Here is an 18,632-nt window from a genome sequence, read left to right on the forward strand (position 1 = left end):
GCTCTCTTAGGGGTATTTCTTTTGTCCTATTTCCTAAATAAATACTAACTTCGTTTTGAATATATCCGGTTCCGGTTCTTGCAATCATTTGCCTCGTTTTTACTTCAAATAGCACAATTGACAATCACTTTCAAAAATTTGAGACGCATGCTCTATCTCTCCTCTTCAAGCTTATCACGCTATCGACACACAGGATGAACAGGCTTTTAGACTTAGCAAGTTTATTTCCTGGTGTTTTTTACGTGTCGATTTGTTCGCGTGACCTAACGTGACTTTTTTGCCGTTGCACGTATTTATATCAACCTGAACAAAGCGATGGCAAAAAACCCCAGGGTATCAACGATTTATTTTTACAAACATCGATTACAAGTTATCATAGGGATGACATAGTACAAGGTGGTATAACATTTTAAGGCAAATACACAGCATTGATAATGACATTAAACAGCATTTAATCTTCCACACCCCCACCCCCGTGGATCGAAGCCGATTCACCACTATCTACATCAAGCTTAGCCAGTTTGGAGGCAGGACGTTGAACTGTTCCTGAAGAAGTTGACACATCAGCTCGTCGGACTTGGCCGTCCTTCCCAGGGTAAACTCTTTCCACACGACCGCGACGCCACTCTTTCCGTGGTGTCTTTACATCGCAGATGAACACGAGATCGCCCTCTCGCAATGGCTCTGTTGGCGCACACCACTTAACACGCCGAACCAGCGTCGGCAAATATTCTTCCACCCACCTTTTCCAGAACCTATCCCATAATTGTCTAGTAACTCGCCATTGTTTACGAAGTGAGCAAAGCTTTTGATCTGGTTCGACAGCACTCCGTGTTTGTGCTGTGTTTGCACTCCCCAGTAAAAAATGATTCGGTGTTAAAGGCTCTTCTTGTTCAGGCTCTACTGGCAAATGTGTAAGTGGACGTGAATTTACCACGTTTTCAGCTTCCACCAACAGACTATAGAATGTGTGCTCTTTAGGCTTCACCTCTTTCATTGTGTGTCGTAACACCTTCTTCACGCATTGTACCATGCGTTCCCATACGCCGCCCTCGGAGGGATTCTCCGGGCAATTAAGGACCCACTCAACGCCTTTCGATGTCAACTCACCCTGCAACGCGCAACAGCCAAACACATCTGAGAAACGTTCAACCTCACCAGCAATTCCTACGAAATTTTTTCCATTATCCGATCTTATTCTGCTGGGCACTCCTCTCCGGTTCATAAAGTTCCTAATGGCCAATATGCACGCGTCAGTTGAAAGATCATATGCAATTTCCAGATGGATAGCACGTACAGTCAAGCATGTAAATAAAGCTACCCATCGCTTCTCTGTTCTTCGACCGACCGTCACACTCACCGGCCCAAAATAATCTACACCCGTGTAAGTGAACGGGCGCACGTATGGCGTCACTCGATCCTCCGGCAGCAAACCCATTATTGGCACAATTGGTTTGGCCCTTTTCAATTTACAAACGTTACGAAACTTGTGCCACATGGCACCTACGTCCCCAGGTATGGCTTCATCCCAGCCTAAATTCCGCTTCCAGAGTTCGCGCATCAGCAACTTGGCTGTGATGGTGAGGTGGCACAAGAACCCCAAAGGATCGAAGATGGACATGACGATACTTAGCAGCATTCTCTTTGTAGGCACCACTGTTCCATTCATGACTGATTGATCGACTCCATGGAATTCCAGACGATACGTAAAGTGGTCACTGGATGGCTGCCATAGCATTCCTAACACCTTGCCCGACTCCATAGCTTCCTTTGAGGTAATAGGCAACGCTGAACTTCCACCACCTAATGCCGTTGCAACTTCTAAAAAGTTCGACCTAAACTTTCGCAACCGAAAACCCGCATCTGAATGAATGTCGCAGACCTGCTTGGAAATCTCTATGGCTCTCGACGCGGTGGAGAAACTATCGACGTAGTCATCCACATAGTGGTAGTCCGTTATGGCTCGGACGGCTCGTGGGTCATGGCTGGTATGGTCCTTTGCGTTCATCACCTTGACGTAATGGGCCGAGCAAGGTGAGCAGGCTGCACCAAATGTCATTGCTGTCATCTCAAACACGTCTGGCGGCTGCTGGTCGTTGCCACTGCGCCACAAAAACCTTTGCGCGCATCTGTCTTCCGGACGGATGACCACTTGGTGGAACATCTCTTGAATATCAGCACACACACCCACGGCACCTTCTCTAAAATGAAATAAAACGGAGACTAGTGGTCGATACTCTTGGGGCCCTTTCATCAATTTTGAATTTAACGATACTCCATGAGAAGTAGCTGCTGCGTCGAATACAAATCTAAGTTTGCCCGGCTTATGAGGATTTACCACGGCGAAATGTGGAAGATACCATGTCCTTGGGCTGCTTTCGACTAGCTCGCAGGGTTGCAGTTTGCGCGCATACCCCTTTTTCACATAATTGGAAATGATTTCGTTATATGCCTTCCCGAACTCTCCATCACGCGCGATCTTCCTCTCGATGCCCACCAAGCGCCTGAACGCCATGGAGTAGCTCTCCGGTAGCTCCACGTTGTCGTTCATCCAGAGCAATCCGGTTTGGAAACGCCCATTGACTTTGATCGTAGTTGATCGGAGAAGGTCTTTGGCTCGTATGTCGGCAGCACTTACGATTGAGGGCGCGGCCTTCACCCCAAATGATTCTATATTGAAATATTCTTCTATCATTGCGTTCATCTGACGGTCCGAAGTATTTATATGTAGGCAAGACGGCTTTATTTGTGGAACGTTCTTCGATGGTCCGAAAATGCAGACACCTAGTTCCGTCATGGTCGCGAAAGGCCCATTGCGACCCTCCCTCTTATCAATTATTACAGGTTTGGTAGGTAGACCCAAGTGGCAGTGGTCTAACCCTATTAAAACTTTGGGGGTTACCTTTTCGTATGGCTGGACTGGCATCTTTCCCTGATATCTGACGGCATCGCAGATGTCCCTCTGACTGAGGGTTTGCATTGGTAGACTCAAATTGTCGATACCATGGACATTCCTAATAGTGTGACGCTTTCTCATTCCTAATCCGCTAATAGAAACGTTGGTGACAGCCACTTCCTCATTTGCTGCTCTACCTCCGAACCATGTAATGTCCACTTGACGCTTCTGACATTTAAGTCCAAGTTCTTGCACTAGTGACGAGTCCATCATTGTAATTGACGATCCTTCATCCAGGAGTGCGTAAACATTCACGCTCTTATTTTGTCCATACAGGGTGACGGGCACTACTCGAAACAACAAATTACTTGAAGCATGCGCAGAGCAACTGAGGACAGCGTTATTGGTGCTTGACGGCTTGGACGAGTCAATGGTGTCCACCTGGCGACTTGTAGCACCATCATGTAACATTATATTATGATATTTTTGGCATCCACCAGTGGTGCATATTTTACGACGGCGGCATGCACCAGTGCGGTGCCCTGGTGATAGGCAACTAAAACATAAACGTAGACGTTTGACTGTCTTCCACCTTTCCGACACTTCGGCATCCAGGAAGCGACGACACTCGACATGACGGTGTTGACCCTGACATATTAAACATTTAAATGACACCTGATCTTTAGTTGCATGCAAAACCGGACGACGTTTCGGTTCACGACTATCATGGTCCTGGATCATTTGGACAAACTTTGCGATTTCAGAAAGCCATTCGCTGAAATTAACGATTGTAGGATATGGTTGAATCACCGCTGAATACCTAGCCCATTCTAAACGTTTGCTAAGGGGCAATTTATTAGTCAATTCTTCTAGTAATGTCGGATTTGCTAAATGTTTTTCTTCACCGATTGATTGTAAAAACACGGTAAGATTCGTGGTGGCTGTTGCAAAGGGTATTAACTTGTGGATGGCATTCTCAGAAATGCTTGGCATGTCACGCACTTCTTTGATTTGGCTACGTACTAACTGTTCTGGACGGCCGTATCTGAACCGTAGTTGTTCAATTACCGCGCCTACATTACTAGGGTGAATTAACAAAGATTTAACCGTCTCTTTCGCCTCACCTTTCAAGCATTTATTTAATCTTTGATTATTTTCAAAGTTAGTATAATTGTATACAGAAGTAGACTCGACATAAGATGCGTAGAATACAGGCCAGTCTTCTGGCAGCCCCGAGAATTGTGGTAGGTCAAGCAACTTCCTAGGTAGAACTGCACCGTTCGTAGGGGAAGGGTTAATTCCCGACGTCGCTGTTGATGTATGCGTCGATGCGCCGTGTTGTGGCATAGTAAATAAGTTACTTTCGAAATTAGTTTGTGGAATCAACTGAATATTGGTTGTAGGGGCATTATAACTGTGCGGCACGTAGGCTGCGGCCTGCACGTTACGAAGGCTGGCAGAAGTATTTACGTATGGTTGTCTATCAATGGTTGCAGCCTGACTACTATGTGGCATACCTAAGGCTGAATATTCATTGACTGAGCAGACAAAATTATTTACACAGGCGCGTTCGGTATCGCCGACTGCGTTAACTTGAAGCTGCGGTACGGCTGGCTTGATACCATTTGCATGGGAATAAATATACGTGGGTAGGGTGATCGATGATAATGGCGGCCTTGACGGTGTCGTTACCAATGCAAAACGTTGGCGTTCATTTTCGCATATTCTGGCATGTGCACTTTGCAGTTGCATCTCCAGTTTGCTTATTTGTTGTTGCATCTGGTGAAGTACGTTCAACTGTGACGAAACTGAATAGTTGGTTGAAGTTGTGGCTGTAGCATTGGAAATGCCATGTTCTAAGCTGGCGAGGTCGACGTTAGCAGAGGTGAGCCCGACTGAGGCGGCGCTGCTAGAAATTAAATTGGCATGTAAAGGGTTTGATATAAACTCGCTTACCTGGTGGGTTCGGTTGTATGTATTCACTTGTAGGTTAGTGGCTGGTGGAACATTCATTGGCATGGTTGTGTACTGCTGAACGTTGGCTGATGTAGTATTCAATGGTAAAGCATATGATGATGGCGTACTGTGCAGTAGGTCACCAAACGGCGGAGCGCTAGACGATGAGGATGTTGTCGTTCCAATGGCGAGTGGCATCATGACAGATGGCGGAGCGCTAGAAGATGCGGCACTGGTCATTGGAATGTTGAATGGCACACCAGATGATGAAGCAGTTGTCAGTAAAGTACCAATAGTTGTGGCAGTAATTGGTGGAGTACTGATTTCTTGCAACGGCGAAAATGACATAATAGCTGGCGCTTGACTACATGGTGGCGCAGTAGTTAACTGTATGGTGCCGGTGGCCTGACTGATAGCTGGCTGGCCAGTGGACGGCGGAACACTAGACTCTTGTGTAACAAATGGCATTGCTTCTAACGACAGAGTTCTGGCTATTGGTGTACCTTTGTCGGCCTTTGCTGTTTCGCTTTTTGATGACACACTCAATGAAGGAGCACTCGATGTGGCTTTAGCGGAGTTGGCGGTGATCTTCGCTAAGCTGGATGATGGAAAAGTGGTGGGCACAGAATTATTTACTTGATTACGTTTACTCCGGCGTGGAGGCGATCGTGGTATCATATTTTGCAGACACTTGTTGAAATTCAATACTGCCACTTTGTATGTAAAGTGGTGGCAGGCATTTCACCATAACCTCAAATGGCAAATTTAATGACACGCTATTGCCGGCGAATGATACTTGCAAATATAATTTTTTGTTTGCAAACCGTGAAAACTCGTGAACATGAAAACGTTTGCAAACCACGAAAACTTGTAAAAACAGGAAATAAAGCGTATCACGCTATCGACACACAGGATGAACAGGCTTTTAGACTTAGCAAGTTTATTTCCTGGTGTTTTTTACGTGTCGATTTGTTCGCGTGACCTAACGTGACTTTTTTGCCGTTGCACGTATTTATATCAACCTGAACAAAGCGATGGCAAAAAACCCCAGGGTATCAACGATTTATTTTTACAAACATCGATTACAAGTTATCATAGGGATGACATAGTACAAGGTGGTATAACATTTTAAGGCAAATACACAGCATTGATAATGACATTAAACAGCATTTAATCTTCCACAAAGCTAATGAATAATTAGACTCTGGCTCCTCAGGTGTGCGAGAAATTTCCACACAGAAATCCCTGAAACTGTTCTCATTAGCTTCCCAAATCTCTATGTCGTAAGCAGTGAAATGTTGTATATACTTATCCCAGCTACCGGTCCGCCTTGCTTTATTGAAAATCTTACAACAGTTCTTCCAAAGCAGCAATTAGAAAAGAGTAACTAGCCGAAGGATGAGAATTCATAGTGCCAATCTAAGAACGTATGGCACTACAGCATAATCCTCGATACTATTTTTGTTTTAACCCTTTCACGTCGAAGTTTTATCTCCAATCTTCTAATAGTTTAGTTGTTTGACATCTTGAGAAAATGTGTGAAAACTTAAAAAACAAAGGCCATCGTGGTGTGTTAATAGCGTGCTCCGTCTAACACACCGAAGATACTGGGTTAAGGTTCTAGGCAAAGCAACATAAAAAGCTTAGAAACAAGTTTTTCTAAGAGGCGTCGCCTCTCGGCAGTCATTTGACAAATAGGCCGAGTGTATTTGGGGTCGGCGTAAAACATGTAGGCTTGTAAATTTGTTGGAAAAATTAAAAGAAGCACGACGCAAATTGCGCCTTGTATTTATTTTTATTTAGAATACTGTCACGGATATTAGCATCACTAAGCTACACCATCACTAAGGCGATGTTAAGCGATATTTACGTCAATAATCAAATCATGTATACACATATATAAGGCAGCCGAGAGATATCACACACAGATGCATTTACTTATACGCCTATGTGTGCGCGAGAGACTGTAAACTACAAACATTCACATCAATAATTCAATTATTATGTATCTACATAAACGAATAAATAATTGCGTCTACACATATGTACCATGTACGAATACGAGCAGCGGAGAATCAATGCGCAAACACATGCATATATCTGAGAAAAACTATAAAATTGTGCAATTGTAGTTACAGCTGAGAAGTTTGAGAGCTGCTGGACTAGTAGATTCTCGAAGCGACTAGAAGATGCGAATGTTAAAATCAAAGAGTATAAAAGGCGACAGATGTAGAGGCGCTGTAATTCAGTTTGATTTGAGTTGTCAAGCAGTTACGACTAAGACGATATCTAGCGAGCAATAGCAGTATTATTTTGAATAGTAGAGTTTCATTGAGCTATCAATCAGTGTGGTTATTAAGCAAGCTATTCGTTGCACAGTTTGAGTGTTATTGTGAAGTATTTTAATAAAGGCCATTTTTCCATTATTCAATATTGGAGTTATTTATTCAACAGTTTAGCGATACGAACCTAGCAAAAGGGCAAATAAGAGGATTTGCAGAAAATTCGTTACAATACTTTAAAGATCAAGAAGTTCTTTCATTATACTGGGATATACTTTCTCAGTCACATGTTTTATAATATCAGCTTAATAAGTGGACATTTTTTTATTATTTATTTGATAAACTTAGACATAACAGAGAAAAAAATATCTCTTAGGGGATTATTTAAACAAAGGATTTTCACTGTGCAATTAAGATAAAAAACTTCATTAATAAAAAATATTTTGAATGAAGGTGGAACGTATTTTCCCAATGGGCGCGAAAGTGTTAAATGACCCGGGATCTAACGCTGAACACACTAAAAACTGCAAGAGAAAAGATGAGCTTAAAATGGTAAAGGGTCCACTTGTATAATAAACTGGTCGAGATAGAGAAAAATGAATACGAACCAAGAGCTACGAAAAAAATATCTGTACATTTGGACGAATTGTCACAATGGAACTTCAAAAATTTGGCGAAACTCACGGGATCATCCTATGACACAGAACGAAGAACGATGTTTCGCTTGAAGGAAGGTGGCAAGCGAAGAAGTGGCCGCTTAAACTCAACAGACCTACAGTTGGAGAATATTATTTTATACCTAATTAGGAAATATTTCCAAAATAGCCAAAACCACACATGTGAAAGTCACACGAATCAAACATAGAAATTTTGTTAAAATGTACAAAAAAAAAACAAAACCGTTCCAAAACGAAGTGAAAACCTCGACGACAAAAAGCACATCCCTTGCACGTTAGCTCTGTGAGACCAAATTGGGAAACCAAAATGTTTGTCTCATTATTGACGTCGAAACACATTTGAAAATGGACCTGGAAACGTTGCCATGTGCCCAATTTTACTGCTTGCAGTCTGGAGAGGAGATTGCTAGTGCAGGAAAGGCCATCCATATAAAAAAGAAAGGTTCTGGTTTGGCAGGATATTTGTGAATGCGGCCATAAATCCATGCCGCTTTTTACGATGGGAACCTTCAACGCAGACATTTACGTGAAAGATTGTCTTCAAAAACGTCTTCTGTTCTGCCTACGTCGGGGTTCGAACATAATAATGTACACTGTGTTAGAAAAAACTTGAATCCACCCAACGTACCTAACTTGCGGCGAGTTTGGCGATATTGGGCTCTGATGGAAGCAAAACTTTTGAAAATAAGAAAAACGCGGTAGCAATGAGGCGAACAGTACGCTGAAAAGGCACAAAACCGTTGCACAAAACTTGATGAAGGGTCTCTCCAGAAAAGTTCGGTCATACGGGCAGCAACGAATTTCTTTACCTGTCATTGATACAAATATGTGTTTCCATGCTAATAAAACCCGAAGGTCAAACAAAGTAACTGTTAGCACTTTATTGAGCATTTTTTAATTTTCAACATATGTATATGTAATACTCCTATATTGCTAATAATTGGTAATAGAAAATGCTCGCAATGTGTTTTGAATTCGAAATCAAAACAAGACAGTCTATAAAATTTTTGTGATTCTAGCAGCATAAGTGTGACAAGAAAAAATTTAAATTTAGGTACCTTCGATTCATGGCGGAACGATACAAGGTGGCAGCATGGTGACATATCTACAAACATAAATAAAAATTCCATGTATTTTGTTTTTGTAAATTCGATGGACAAATGTCAAAATCGTACTGAGCAGGAAGTTGGTGTATCAAATCAAATAAAAAAAGTTTATAATCAGCTGTCCCATGCTGCCACCTTGTATCGTTCCGCCATGCCTTCGATTATTGAATACAAAAACAAAAACGTTTAAACAGCAATATATCGACACTCTGATGTTTGGGAATCTACCTGGCCTTTTATAGCAATATAGGAGTATTAAATATATGATTTTGAAAACTTTTAGTACCAGTCCTTATGAATTTAGTTGACAATTTGTCGATTTAAGTAAATTTTCTATATCTTTTTCCATTGTGAATTCACACAAGTGAAAAATCTTTCGATTGCCATACCTACCTGTCAAATAATAACTGACAGGGAGAATGGCTGTCGCGAATGGCCAGATAATGGAAGAAAGTTTTATTTTTTGCTCGCCGTTATTAAATTGAAGTGCCATGAATCGCCCATTTATGTTTCAAATCAGCATTTCTCTTATGGGTGTATATAGAAAATCAGACTAAATATGGACTTTAATTTCTTAAATCTACAGTTAATCAAGAATTTAAAAATATGTAAATAATGCAATATACTAATCGTTTACAAAAATGTTTGAAAAACACTTTTGGAAAATGATTTAAGTAATAGGATAGCGATTGAACAGATGATCGAGACTGTTTACTATTGTGAACGTTTTTTCAAACTTTCGCCACTTGTATGAATTCACATTCCTCGTGTTCCAATGAAGCGTGAGCCAGATACGAATAGAAATTAACATGCAAATGCAACAACAATGTGAATCATATGGATCAATTTGTTGTTGCATTTGTATGTTAAATTTTTATCGGTATCTGGATCGCTGTTCATTGGAACACGAGGATTTCTTTTTCTGATCCAATTTTTTTTTTTTTTATTTTTTTTTTATTTATAATTATTTTAATTTTATTATTTTAGCTCTACAAAACGGTCGTACCTATGACTATGAACTCTCTAAAATCACAATGGCGTATGTTTGCAAATACACATCCCCTGGCAAAGGGTGTCATGTCCTATGCCATTATTTGGCCAACAGGTTGTCTGATACAACAAACATTAGAAGGACGAGATTTGAGTGAGTGTCCAGATATATTAAAAGAATGCTTTAAAAAATAAAAATTATTAATTTATTTATAGCAAAAATAAAATGGTTTTTGTATTATTTTTTTTTGTAGAAACCTATGACTGGATGCGTTGTATGCGGTTTAGTATGTTCGGTGCTTTGTATGTAGCACCAACTTTATATGGATGGGTGCGTCTCAGCTCGGTTATGTGGCCACAAATGAACTTAAAAGTTGGTGTTGTTAAGGTAGGTTAACACACAATGGATAATTAGCAGAGATTTCCCCTTAAAGGTAAACCAAAAAAAGCAATTCCGTTTATCATGGATAACAACCGATTTCCAACCATGAAAATGGGTTTTCTCTGTGTGATACGCTTATATATGAATTTTTTCGATTTTCAACAGTGAAATTTTTTATTTTAAAATGTTTTCTGACTAACACTGAGATCGGTTAGTGGGATTTATTGCCAAATATTTTTTATTTTAAAAATGTTAATACCTTACCGAAATAGGTTTAAGGAATGGCAAGTTTCTCGTTTACTCTGTTAAAATTATCAAAACGTAAACTTTTCATTGTTATTACCAGACTGCAAATAATTGTTATTGCTCGAAATTGAAATCAGAAAAATAAGTCTATATTCCAAGCGTATATTTTTGGGATCATGATATTTCCGGGACCATATTCAGATAATTTCTGAATTGTTTGGGAATAATTTTTGGATTAATTCGAGATCTTTTTGGTGTTATGCTGTGATCAATCCGAGACTATTTTAAAAGCATTTCGGGTTTTTTTCGGGACCATTTTAAACGCAGTTTGGGAGTGTGCTAGTGAACATCTTAGGACTATTTGCACGACTATTTCGGGATCAATTCGGAACAATTTTGGAATCATTTTGGCAGAGTTCAGGGGCCTATTCACTATCTATGAGTTTTAAAGTGTACACAAGAAATTGTGTAAACTTTGAAATGAGTTCTCAATAAGTGTACATTTTTCAGTTTTCCACAGTTAGGGAATTGACCCCAGATAAATTCATATATGACGTTTTATAAGTAATTTATCGAAAAATAACGATATTTTTTCAAAAAGCCATTGATTTATAATCGAAAAGTTTTAGAAACAAAGACGATACCAACCAGCTATTTTCGTTGTATACAACTGTATACTAACACTAACGTTATGTTAATAGCAACAGTGTCCAGGGCGTTTCCCCAGATCACATTTCTGTAGATCAGAATCAGCTTGACTGCAGTCTCATACAAACACGGTTAAACCGTTGGAGTAAGCGGCTTCGAACGATGGCGGCAACAATCATAACTACAAGGCACCCTGGACCTTCCTACCCTAATCTTACAGATTGAAACCCCAAGACAACTTATCATCCAAAACATATACCCTTGACCTGGATTTCCAGTTATCTATGTTGGCAACTTCTCAGCCGAAACTGACTCCCTTCTAGCTTCAGAGAAAACTTGTTAACCATCACAATCCAGAACAGAACCGACCACGCCTGCTGTGGTGTGCCTCTGCATACCTTTCTCACTATTCTGGCTCTACCCCACTAAGGTGCTACAATTCTGTTTTGGTGCAACGTTTCTAAGATAACCCAGATACTGTTTGGCCTACTTAACATTGAATGCTCTCCGCCAGTGTTGGCTATCTAGGTAGTTTTTTGTAAGTTGGCCTCAACGCGAAAGGTTTAGCTGGACCTTCACTGTTTGTCTGTCCTTTCTGCGGATGGCCGTAGGTAGTGTTATCTATATAACCCCTTTCTACCTACATATGCTTTGTTGTTTCAGGGACTTGCTAGAGATATCTTTTCAGGTACTACCTTGAAAAAAGAGCCCAAAGCAGAACACAACTTGTCCTTAAAATAGGCAAACATCAGTTGTCCATACTGTATAGCCCAGGACGGAATTATTTTTCCTAAAGCACTTGCGACTAGACAAAGCCCAGGGGGCCTACTCTGTATTGCGATGCGAAAGGCAGTGCGATGCGAAAATAAATTGCGATGCGAAAGGTAATTGGAACTCTGTAGCGCTATCGCATCGCTAACAATGTCGCTTTTTTGTTTTTCGCTAATTTTTTGCTTGAGTATACATCACTGACCAAACTCAAAGAAAGAGAACAAAAGAAACAAGGCGATTACAATTTCGGCAAACGATTAATTTTTGTTGAACAAATTAAAAAAAGGATTCTGTAGCATTATGGAACGATTTAAATGAAGAAAGGATTGATTTAAATGAAGAAATCCTCCCAGTTCAGAAATTGAACTGGAAGAAGTGAACGTGATAAATACAGAAAACGTGGAAAATCATAGAATGGGAAATATTGCTAGTTGTATTAGAGAGCAAATAAAAAATGACATGATTTCAAATAGAAATGCTTTATAAAAAGTGGTTTCGATTTAATTGTTATTTATTTATGTATTTTAAGTCCACTAGGATTACAAATTGTTGCTTTTGTGTTTGTTTTGTTTTTTGAGTTGTCCTATATATTTTTAAATGAATATAAAGATATCAATTTATAAAATCATCAATTAATACTTACATATTTGAACAATGCGAATGCCTATTACTTGTAGCAAGAACAAGTAGGGAAGGCTAAGTTCGGGTGCAACCGAACATTACATACTCAGTTGAGAGCTATGGAGACAAAATAAGGAAAATCACCATGTAGGAAAATGAACCTAGGGAACCCTGGAATGTGGTTGTATGACATGCGTATCAAATGGAAGGTATTAAAGAGTATTTTAAGAGAGAGTAGGCCATAGTTCTATGGATGGACGCCATTTAGGGATATCGCCATAAAGGTGGACCAGGGCTGACTCTAGAATTTGTTTGTACGATATGGGTATCAAACGAAAAGTGTTACTGAGCATTTTAAGAGGGAGTGGGCAATAGGTCTATAGGTGGACGCCTTTTCGAAATGTCGCCATTAGGGTGGGCCAGGGGTGACTCTAGAATGTGTTTGTATGATATGGGTATCAAATGAAAGATGGTAATGAGTATTTTAAAAGGGAGTAATCCTTAGTTCTATAGGTGGACGGACGCCTTTTCGAGATATCGCCGTAAAGGTGGACCAAGGGTGACTCTAGAATGTTTGTACGATATGGGTATCAAACGAAAGGTGTTACTGAGCATTTTAAGAGGGAGTGGGCACTAGGTCTATAAGTGGACGCCTTTTCGAGATATCGTCATTAGGGTGGGCCAGGGGTGACTCTAGAATGTGTTTGTACGATATGGGTATCAAACGAAAGGTGTTACTGAGCATTTTAAGAGTGAGTGGGCATTAGGTCTATAGGTGGACGCCTTTTCGAGATATCGCCATTAGGGTGGGCCAGGGGTGACTCTAGAATGTGTTTGTACGATATGGATATCAAATGAAAGGTGGTCATGAGTATTTTAAAAGGGAGTAATCCTTAGTTCTATATGTGGACGCCTTTTCGAGATATCGCCATAAAGGTGGACCAAGGGTGACTCTAGAATGTTTGTACGATATGGGTATCAAACGAAAGGTGTTACTGAGCATTTTAAGAGGGAGTGGGCATTAGGTCTATAGGTGGACGCCTTTTAGAGATATCGCCATTAGGGTGGGCCAGGGTGACTCTAGAATGTGTTTGTACGATATGGGTATTAAATGAAAGGTGGTAATGAGTATTTTAAAAGGGAGTAATCCTTAGTTCTATATGTGGACGCCTTTTCGAGATATCGCCATAAAGGTGGACCAAGGGTGACTCTAGAATGTTTGTACGATATGGGTATCAAACGAAAGGTGTTACTGAGCATTTTAAGAGGGAGTGGGCATTAGGTCTATAGGTGGACGCCTTTTCGAGATATCGCCATTAGGGTGGGCCAGGGGTGACTCTAGAATGTTTGTACGATATGGGTATCAAACGAAAGGTGTTACTGAGCATTTTGAGACGGAGTGGACATTAGGTCTATAGGTGGACGTCTTTTCGAGATATCGCCATTAGGGTGGACCAGAGGTGACTCTAGAATGTTTGTACGATATGGGTATCAAACGAAAGGTGTTACAGAGCATTTTAAGAGGGAGTGGGCATTAGGTCTATAGGTGGACGCCTTTTCGAGATATCGCCATTAGGGTGGGCCAGGGGTGACTATAGAATGTGTTTGTACGATATGGATATCAAATTAAAGGTATTAATGAGGGTTTTAAAAGCGAGTGGCCCTTAGATGTATATGTGAAGGTGTTCTCGCGATATCGACCAAAATGTGGACCAGGTGATCCAGAAAATCATCTTTCGGGTACTGCTAATTTATTTATATATGCAATACCACTAACAGTATTCCTGCCAAGATTCCAAGGGCTTTTGATTTCGCCTTGTAGAACTTTTTCATTTTCTTCTACTTAATATGGTAGGTGTCACACCCATTTTACAAAGTTTTTTTCAAAGTTATATTTTGCGTCAATAAAACAATCCAGTTACCATGTTTCATCCCTTTTTTCGTATTTGGTATAGAATTATGGCATTTTTTTCATTTTTCGTAATTTTCGATATCGATAAAGTGGGCGTGGTTATGGTCGGATTTCGGCCATTTTTTATACCAAGATAAAGTGAGTTCAGGTAAGTAGGTGGGCTAAGTTTAGTAAAGATATATCGTTGTTTGCTCAAGTTATTGTGTTAACGGCCGAGCGGAAGGACAGACGGTGGACTGTGTATAAAAACTGGGCGTGGCTTCCACCCATTTCGCCCATTTTCACAGAGAACAGTTACCGTCATAGAGTCTATGTCCCTACCAAATTTGAGAAGGATTGGTAAATTTTTGTTCGACTTATGGCATTAAAAGTATTCTAGACAAACTAAATGAAACTGGGCGGAGCCACGCCCATTTTGAAATTTTCTTTTATTTTTGTATTTTGTTGCATCATATCATTACAGGAGTTGAATTTTGACTTAATTTACTTATATACAGTAAAGATATTAAATTTTTTGTTAAAATTTGAATTTAAAAAAAATTTTTTTTAAAAAGGGCGTGTTCTTCATCCAATTTTGCTAATTTTTATTTAGCACATATATAGTAATAGTAGTAGCGTTCCTGCCAAATTTCATCATGATATCTTCAACGACTGCCAAATTACAGCTTGCAAAACTTTTAAATTACCTTCTTGTAAAAGTGGGCGGTGCCACGCCCATTGTCCAAAATCTTACTAATTTTCTATTCTGTGTCATAACGTCAACCCATCTGCCAAGTTTCATCGCTTTAACGGCCTTTGGTAATGAATTATCGCATTTTTTCGGTTTTTCGAAATTTTCGATATCGAAAAAGTGGGCGTGGTTATAGTCCGATATCGTTCATTTTAAATAGCGATCTGAGATGAGTGCCCAGGAATCTACATACCAAATTTTATCAAGATACCTCAAAATTTACTCAAGTTATCGTGTTAACGGACGGACGGACGGACGGACGGACATGGCTCAATCAAATTTTTTTTCGATCCTGATTATTTTAATATATGGAAGTCTATATCTATCTCGATTCCTTTATATATGTACAACCAACCGTTATCCAATCAAACTTAATATACTCTGTGAGCTCTGCTCAACTGAGTATAAAAATGCGAAAATGAATGCTGTTTGACATTCGCTTTCGCTTTACAGAGTGCCGGCAATGCGAAAAGGGAGAAAAATTGCGAATGGGCAAAATGTGAATGCGAAAGTCAAAATATACATGCGAATGTTAAGATACAGAGTACCGATTTTGCGATTTCGCGTATTTTTTCTTTCGCATCGCAATACAGAGTAGGCCCGCAGGTTGTGCAAATATTTTCCCCAATTTAATTATTTGCCGTGGTCATATGTCATCGCGGTTTAAAAATATGAATAGTAACTTCATTTACAACAAGACTTTGTGTACGTTCTTCTGTATACTCAAACTAAAACCGTATATCTTTTTTTATTTAAGGCTGCCGTAGAACAAATCTCATATGGTCCATTCGCTGGTTGCAGCTTTTTTTACGGCATGAGTTTGCTAGAAGGCAAAAATCACAAAGAAGCTGTACAGGAAGTCAAAGATAAATTCCCGCCAACCTTCAAAGTAATTATTTCATTTAAAAACTACAAAACTTCCTAATGTATTTCTAATAAAAACTAATAATTATGTCTTTTTTCATCCCAATAGGTTGGAATTTGCTTTTGGCCCATTATTCAGACAATAAATTTTTCAATGATACCTGAAAGCTATCGTGTAGTATTTGTTAGTGTTTGTAGTTTGGGATGGACTACATTTTTAGCCTACTTGAAGACGAAAAATATGCATGAAGGAGAAGAGGAAGATCAAAGTCAAAGTTTGTCACAATAATTGCGATTGCAATAGAAACAATTAGATTTAAAAATAGAATAAAGTTAAATTTTAAAAATCAAACGTGCGCTTGCGCTGTAGAAGTTTTTGGTTATTCTTACGAAGGTGAGCAACAAAAAAATGTGATTTACAAAAAGAAACCAAAACTAGTTAATTATATTATATAAACGATATGTATATGTAAACGATAAAAAGTCCTGTTAGTTAATTGTATGCGTATATTAAGTACATATATATGTAAATAATTATATGTACTGCCGACACCCATTTAGATGAATTTATGTATGTACCTACATGAATGCCTTGTACAAATATATGTATAAGAGCGCATTTATTTTAAAATAAAATGTATTTATTGCTAAAATTTGAATTTGTGTTTTTTCACACAATACGGAATTCGTAATGTTTACTTCTTGGCCGGATGAATTAGATTGTACAATGAATACAAGATATCGCCGTTTGGATGTAGTAACAATTACCACAGACGTCATAGATATCAGCTGATTTAGTTGTGCCTTTTGTTTAAATCAAGGTATAATATCTCAAATAAGTACTTAGCGGACAAGGAAGAAATTGACACACAGTGGCATTTTTGCTTGGTTTAGAGCGAAAAAGTAAGAATTTTCAAGTCACTTTTTTTTTGAAATTTTAATGCATTAAAAAGTGCACAGTATATAACGCAAGTTATCATTTCTTATAATTATTGGTCTTCATTGAATAATCTGCTGCCAAACTGTGAGGTGTTGATGACGCGCTAAGTAGTACAATTTACAGAAGTGAAATAACGCGTTGTTTAAAATTAAATAAAACTTTGTGATGGAACAAAAGCTAAAATATTTTTTGGTTATTTCAAATCTACACGTAATTATATTATTTTGCAAGTCTTCAAAAGTTTTTGGTTGAGTGTTTTTTGTTTTGAAATTATGAGTTTTTTAATGTGTATTATTTTTGTGCTGAAAATATATAAAACCGTGAAAAGAAAAGCCTGCCAAAAGTTTGAACCACGCTGTACCACAATTTTTGAATTTCTACAATAACTCAATATTACTGCATATAACTCAAATGATTCTTCATCCCCCTAGGTCCCCCTTTTGATATAATGACGATCACAAAGAGGGAGTTGTATGAGGTGTGGGTTGCAGAACGTGGCCAAAAGCAAAAGGGCTAAGCCGTTTTAGACCACGTGTGTACTGTTTTAGGGAGGGAGTAAACAGAGACGAGGCATTGTATGATGAATGCTGTAGTAAAGTTCAAATTTTTTTTATCAAACTTTGTATGAGATGGGTTCAAGTGAATTACACCAAAGTTAATTTTCTTGGAAAGTTTGCTTCATGGTTTGAAGAAGAGAAAAAATTGAAATATAGGTATGTTCTATTGTGAACAAAAGAACAAGATCAGGCCATAAGAAAGTTTAAGTTTGGGGTAAAATCAAAATTTTTGGAAGGGGATCCAACCGCCCACCGTCCTTTTCATTCAGTTTTTAATTATCATTTTTCGTTAACATTATGACCAACTTTGTGCCAAAGCCTTGCAAGTTTTTTCTTAGAAATTTTGAAAAAAATTGCTGGTACCTTTTTTTTAGAGTTTTCTTTGAGAAATATTCGTACAGTATATCCTTCTTTGGGTAAAGAAATTATTATGTAATAATGCCTATGTATGTATATGGCACTACTTAATTTTTTGTCATGGGTTCCCAGATTGAAAAACTAACGAAATTTTATCGCAACATCAAATTACAAGAATACTTTGTCATTTGGCTTGGTTCAAGTTATATACACAAATCGACAGTAGTTATCGCTAAGCCGTCATCAATCACAAGACGAACAGATTGCCAGATTCCCTATATGCGCTTCGGGGGCGATCTTAAGGCCACAATAGAGGTGGACGGTTGGCGCAAGGGTGCTCAAATAGCGGACGAGGCGATACATGTATACACAGATGGTTCCAAAGTTCCAAACCCTGGAAGAAAATAGCCCAAGCTGCAATCGTGTTAACTTTTATATTGACAGTCAAGCAGCAATTAAGGCAATAATCTCGCATAGCACAGCATTTGAAAGCGTGTTAGAGTGTAAGCAGTCTCTGGAGAGAATCGGGACGGGGAGAATCATACATATATATTGGGTCCCAGGGCATATGGGAATAGATGGGAATGAAAAACCAGAAGAACTAGCTAGAAAGGGCGCATCTCTTGAAGCTTGCTCCGTATACGTTCCAATTAGACTGGTCGAAATTAAGCGAAGGCGAGAGGTGTACATGATCGAC

At 39.2% G+C, this 18,632-nt stretch overlaps 1 protein-coding gene across 3 annotated transcripts in view; it reads left to right on the forward strand.

The window, feature by feature from the left end:
* Positions 1-16,734, forward strand: part of LOC137249033 (mpv17-like protein) — a 33,299-nt gene extending 16,565 nt beyond the window's left edge. For all 3 annotated transcript variants that reach the window (XM_067780115.1, XM_067780116.1, XM_067780114.1), the window contains exons 2-5: positions 9,905-10,061; positions 10,162-10,295; positions 15,975-16,106; positions 16,191-16,734. In XM_067780115.1, the coding sequence (XP_067636216.1) occupies positions 9,926-10,061; positions 10,162-10,295; positions 15,975-16,106; positions 16,191-16,370 (582 nt within the window). In that variant the 5' untranslated portion in view covers positions 9,905-9,925 and the 3' untranslated portion in view covers positions 16,371-16,734. The remainder of the gene's footprint in view (positions 1-9,904; positions 10,062-10,161; positions 10,296-15,974; positions 16,107-16,190) is intronic.
* The last annotated feature ends 1,898 nt before the right edge of the window (positions 16,735-18,632 follow it).

Source organism: Eurosta solidaginis, chromosome 4, assembly GCF_040869045.1.
Source record: "Eurosta solidaginis isolate ZX-2024a chromosome 4, ASM4086904v1, whole genome shotgun sequence".
NCBI classification, from domain to species: Eukaryota; Metazoa; Arthropoda; class Insecta; order Diptera; family Tephritidae; genus Eurosta; species Eurosta solidaginis.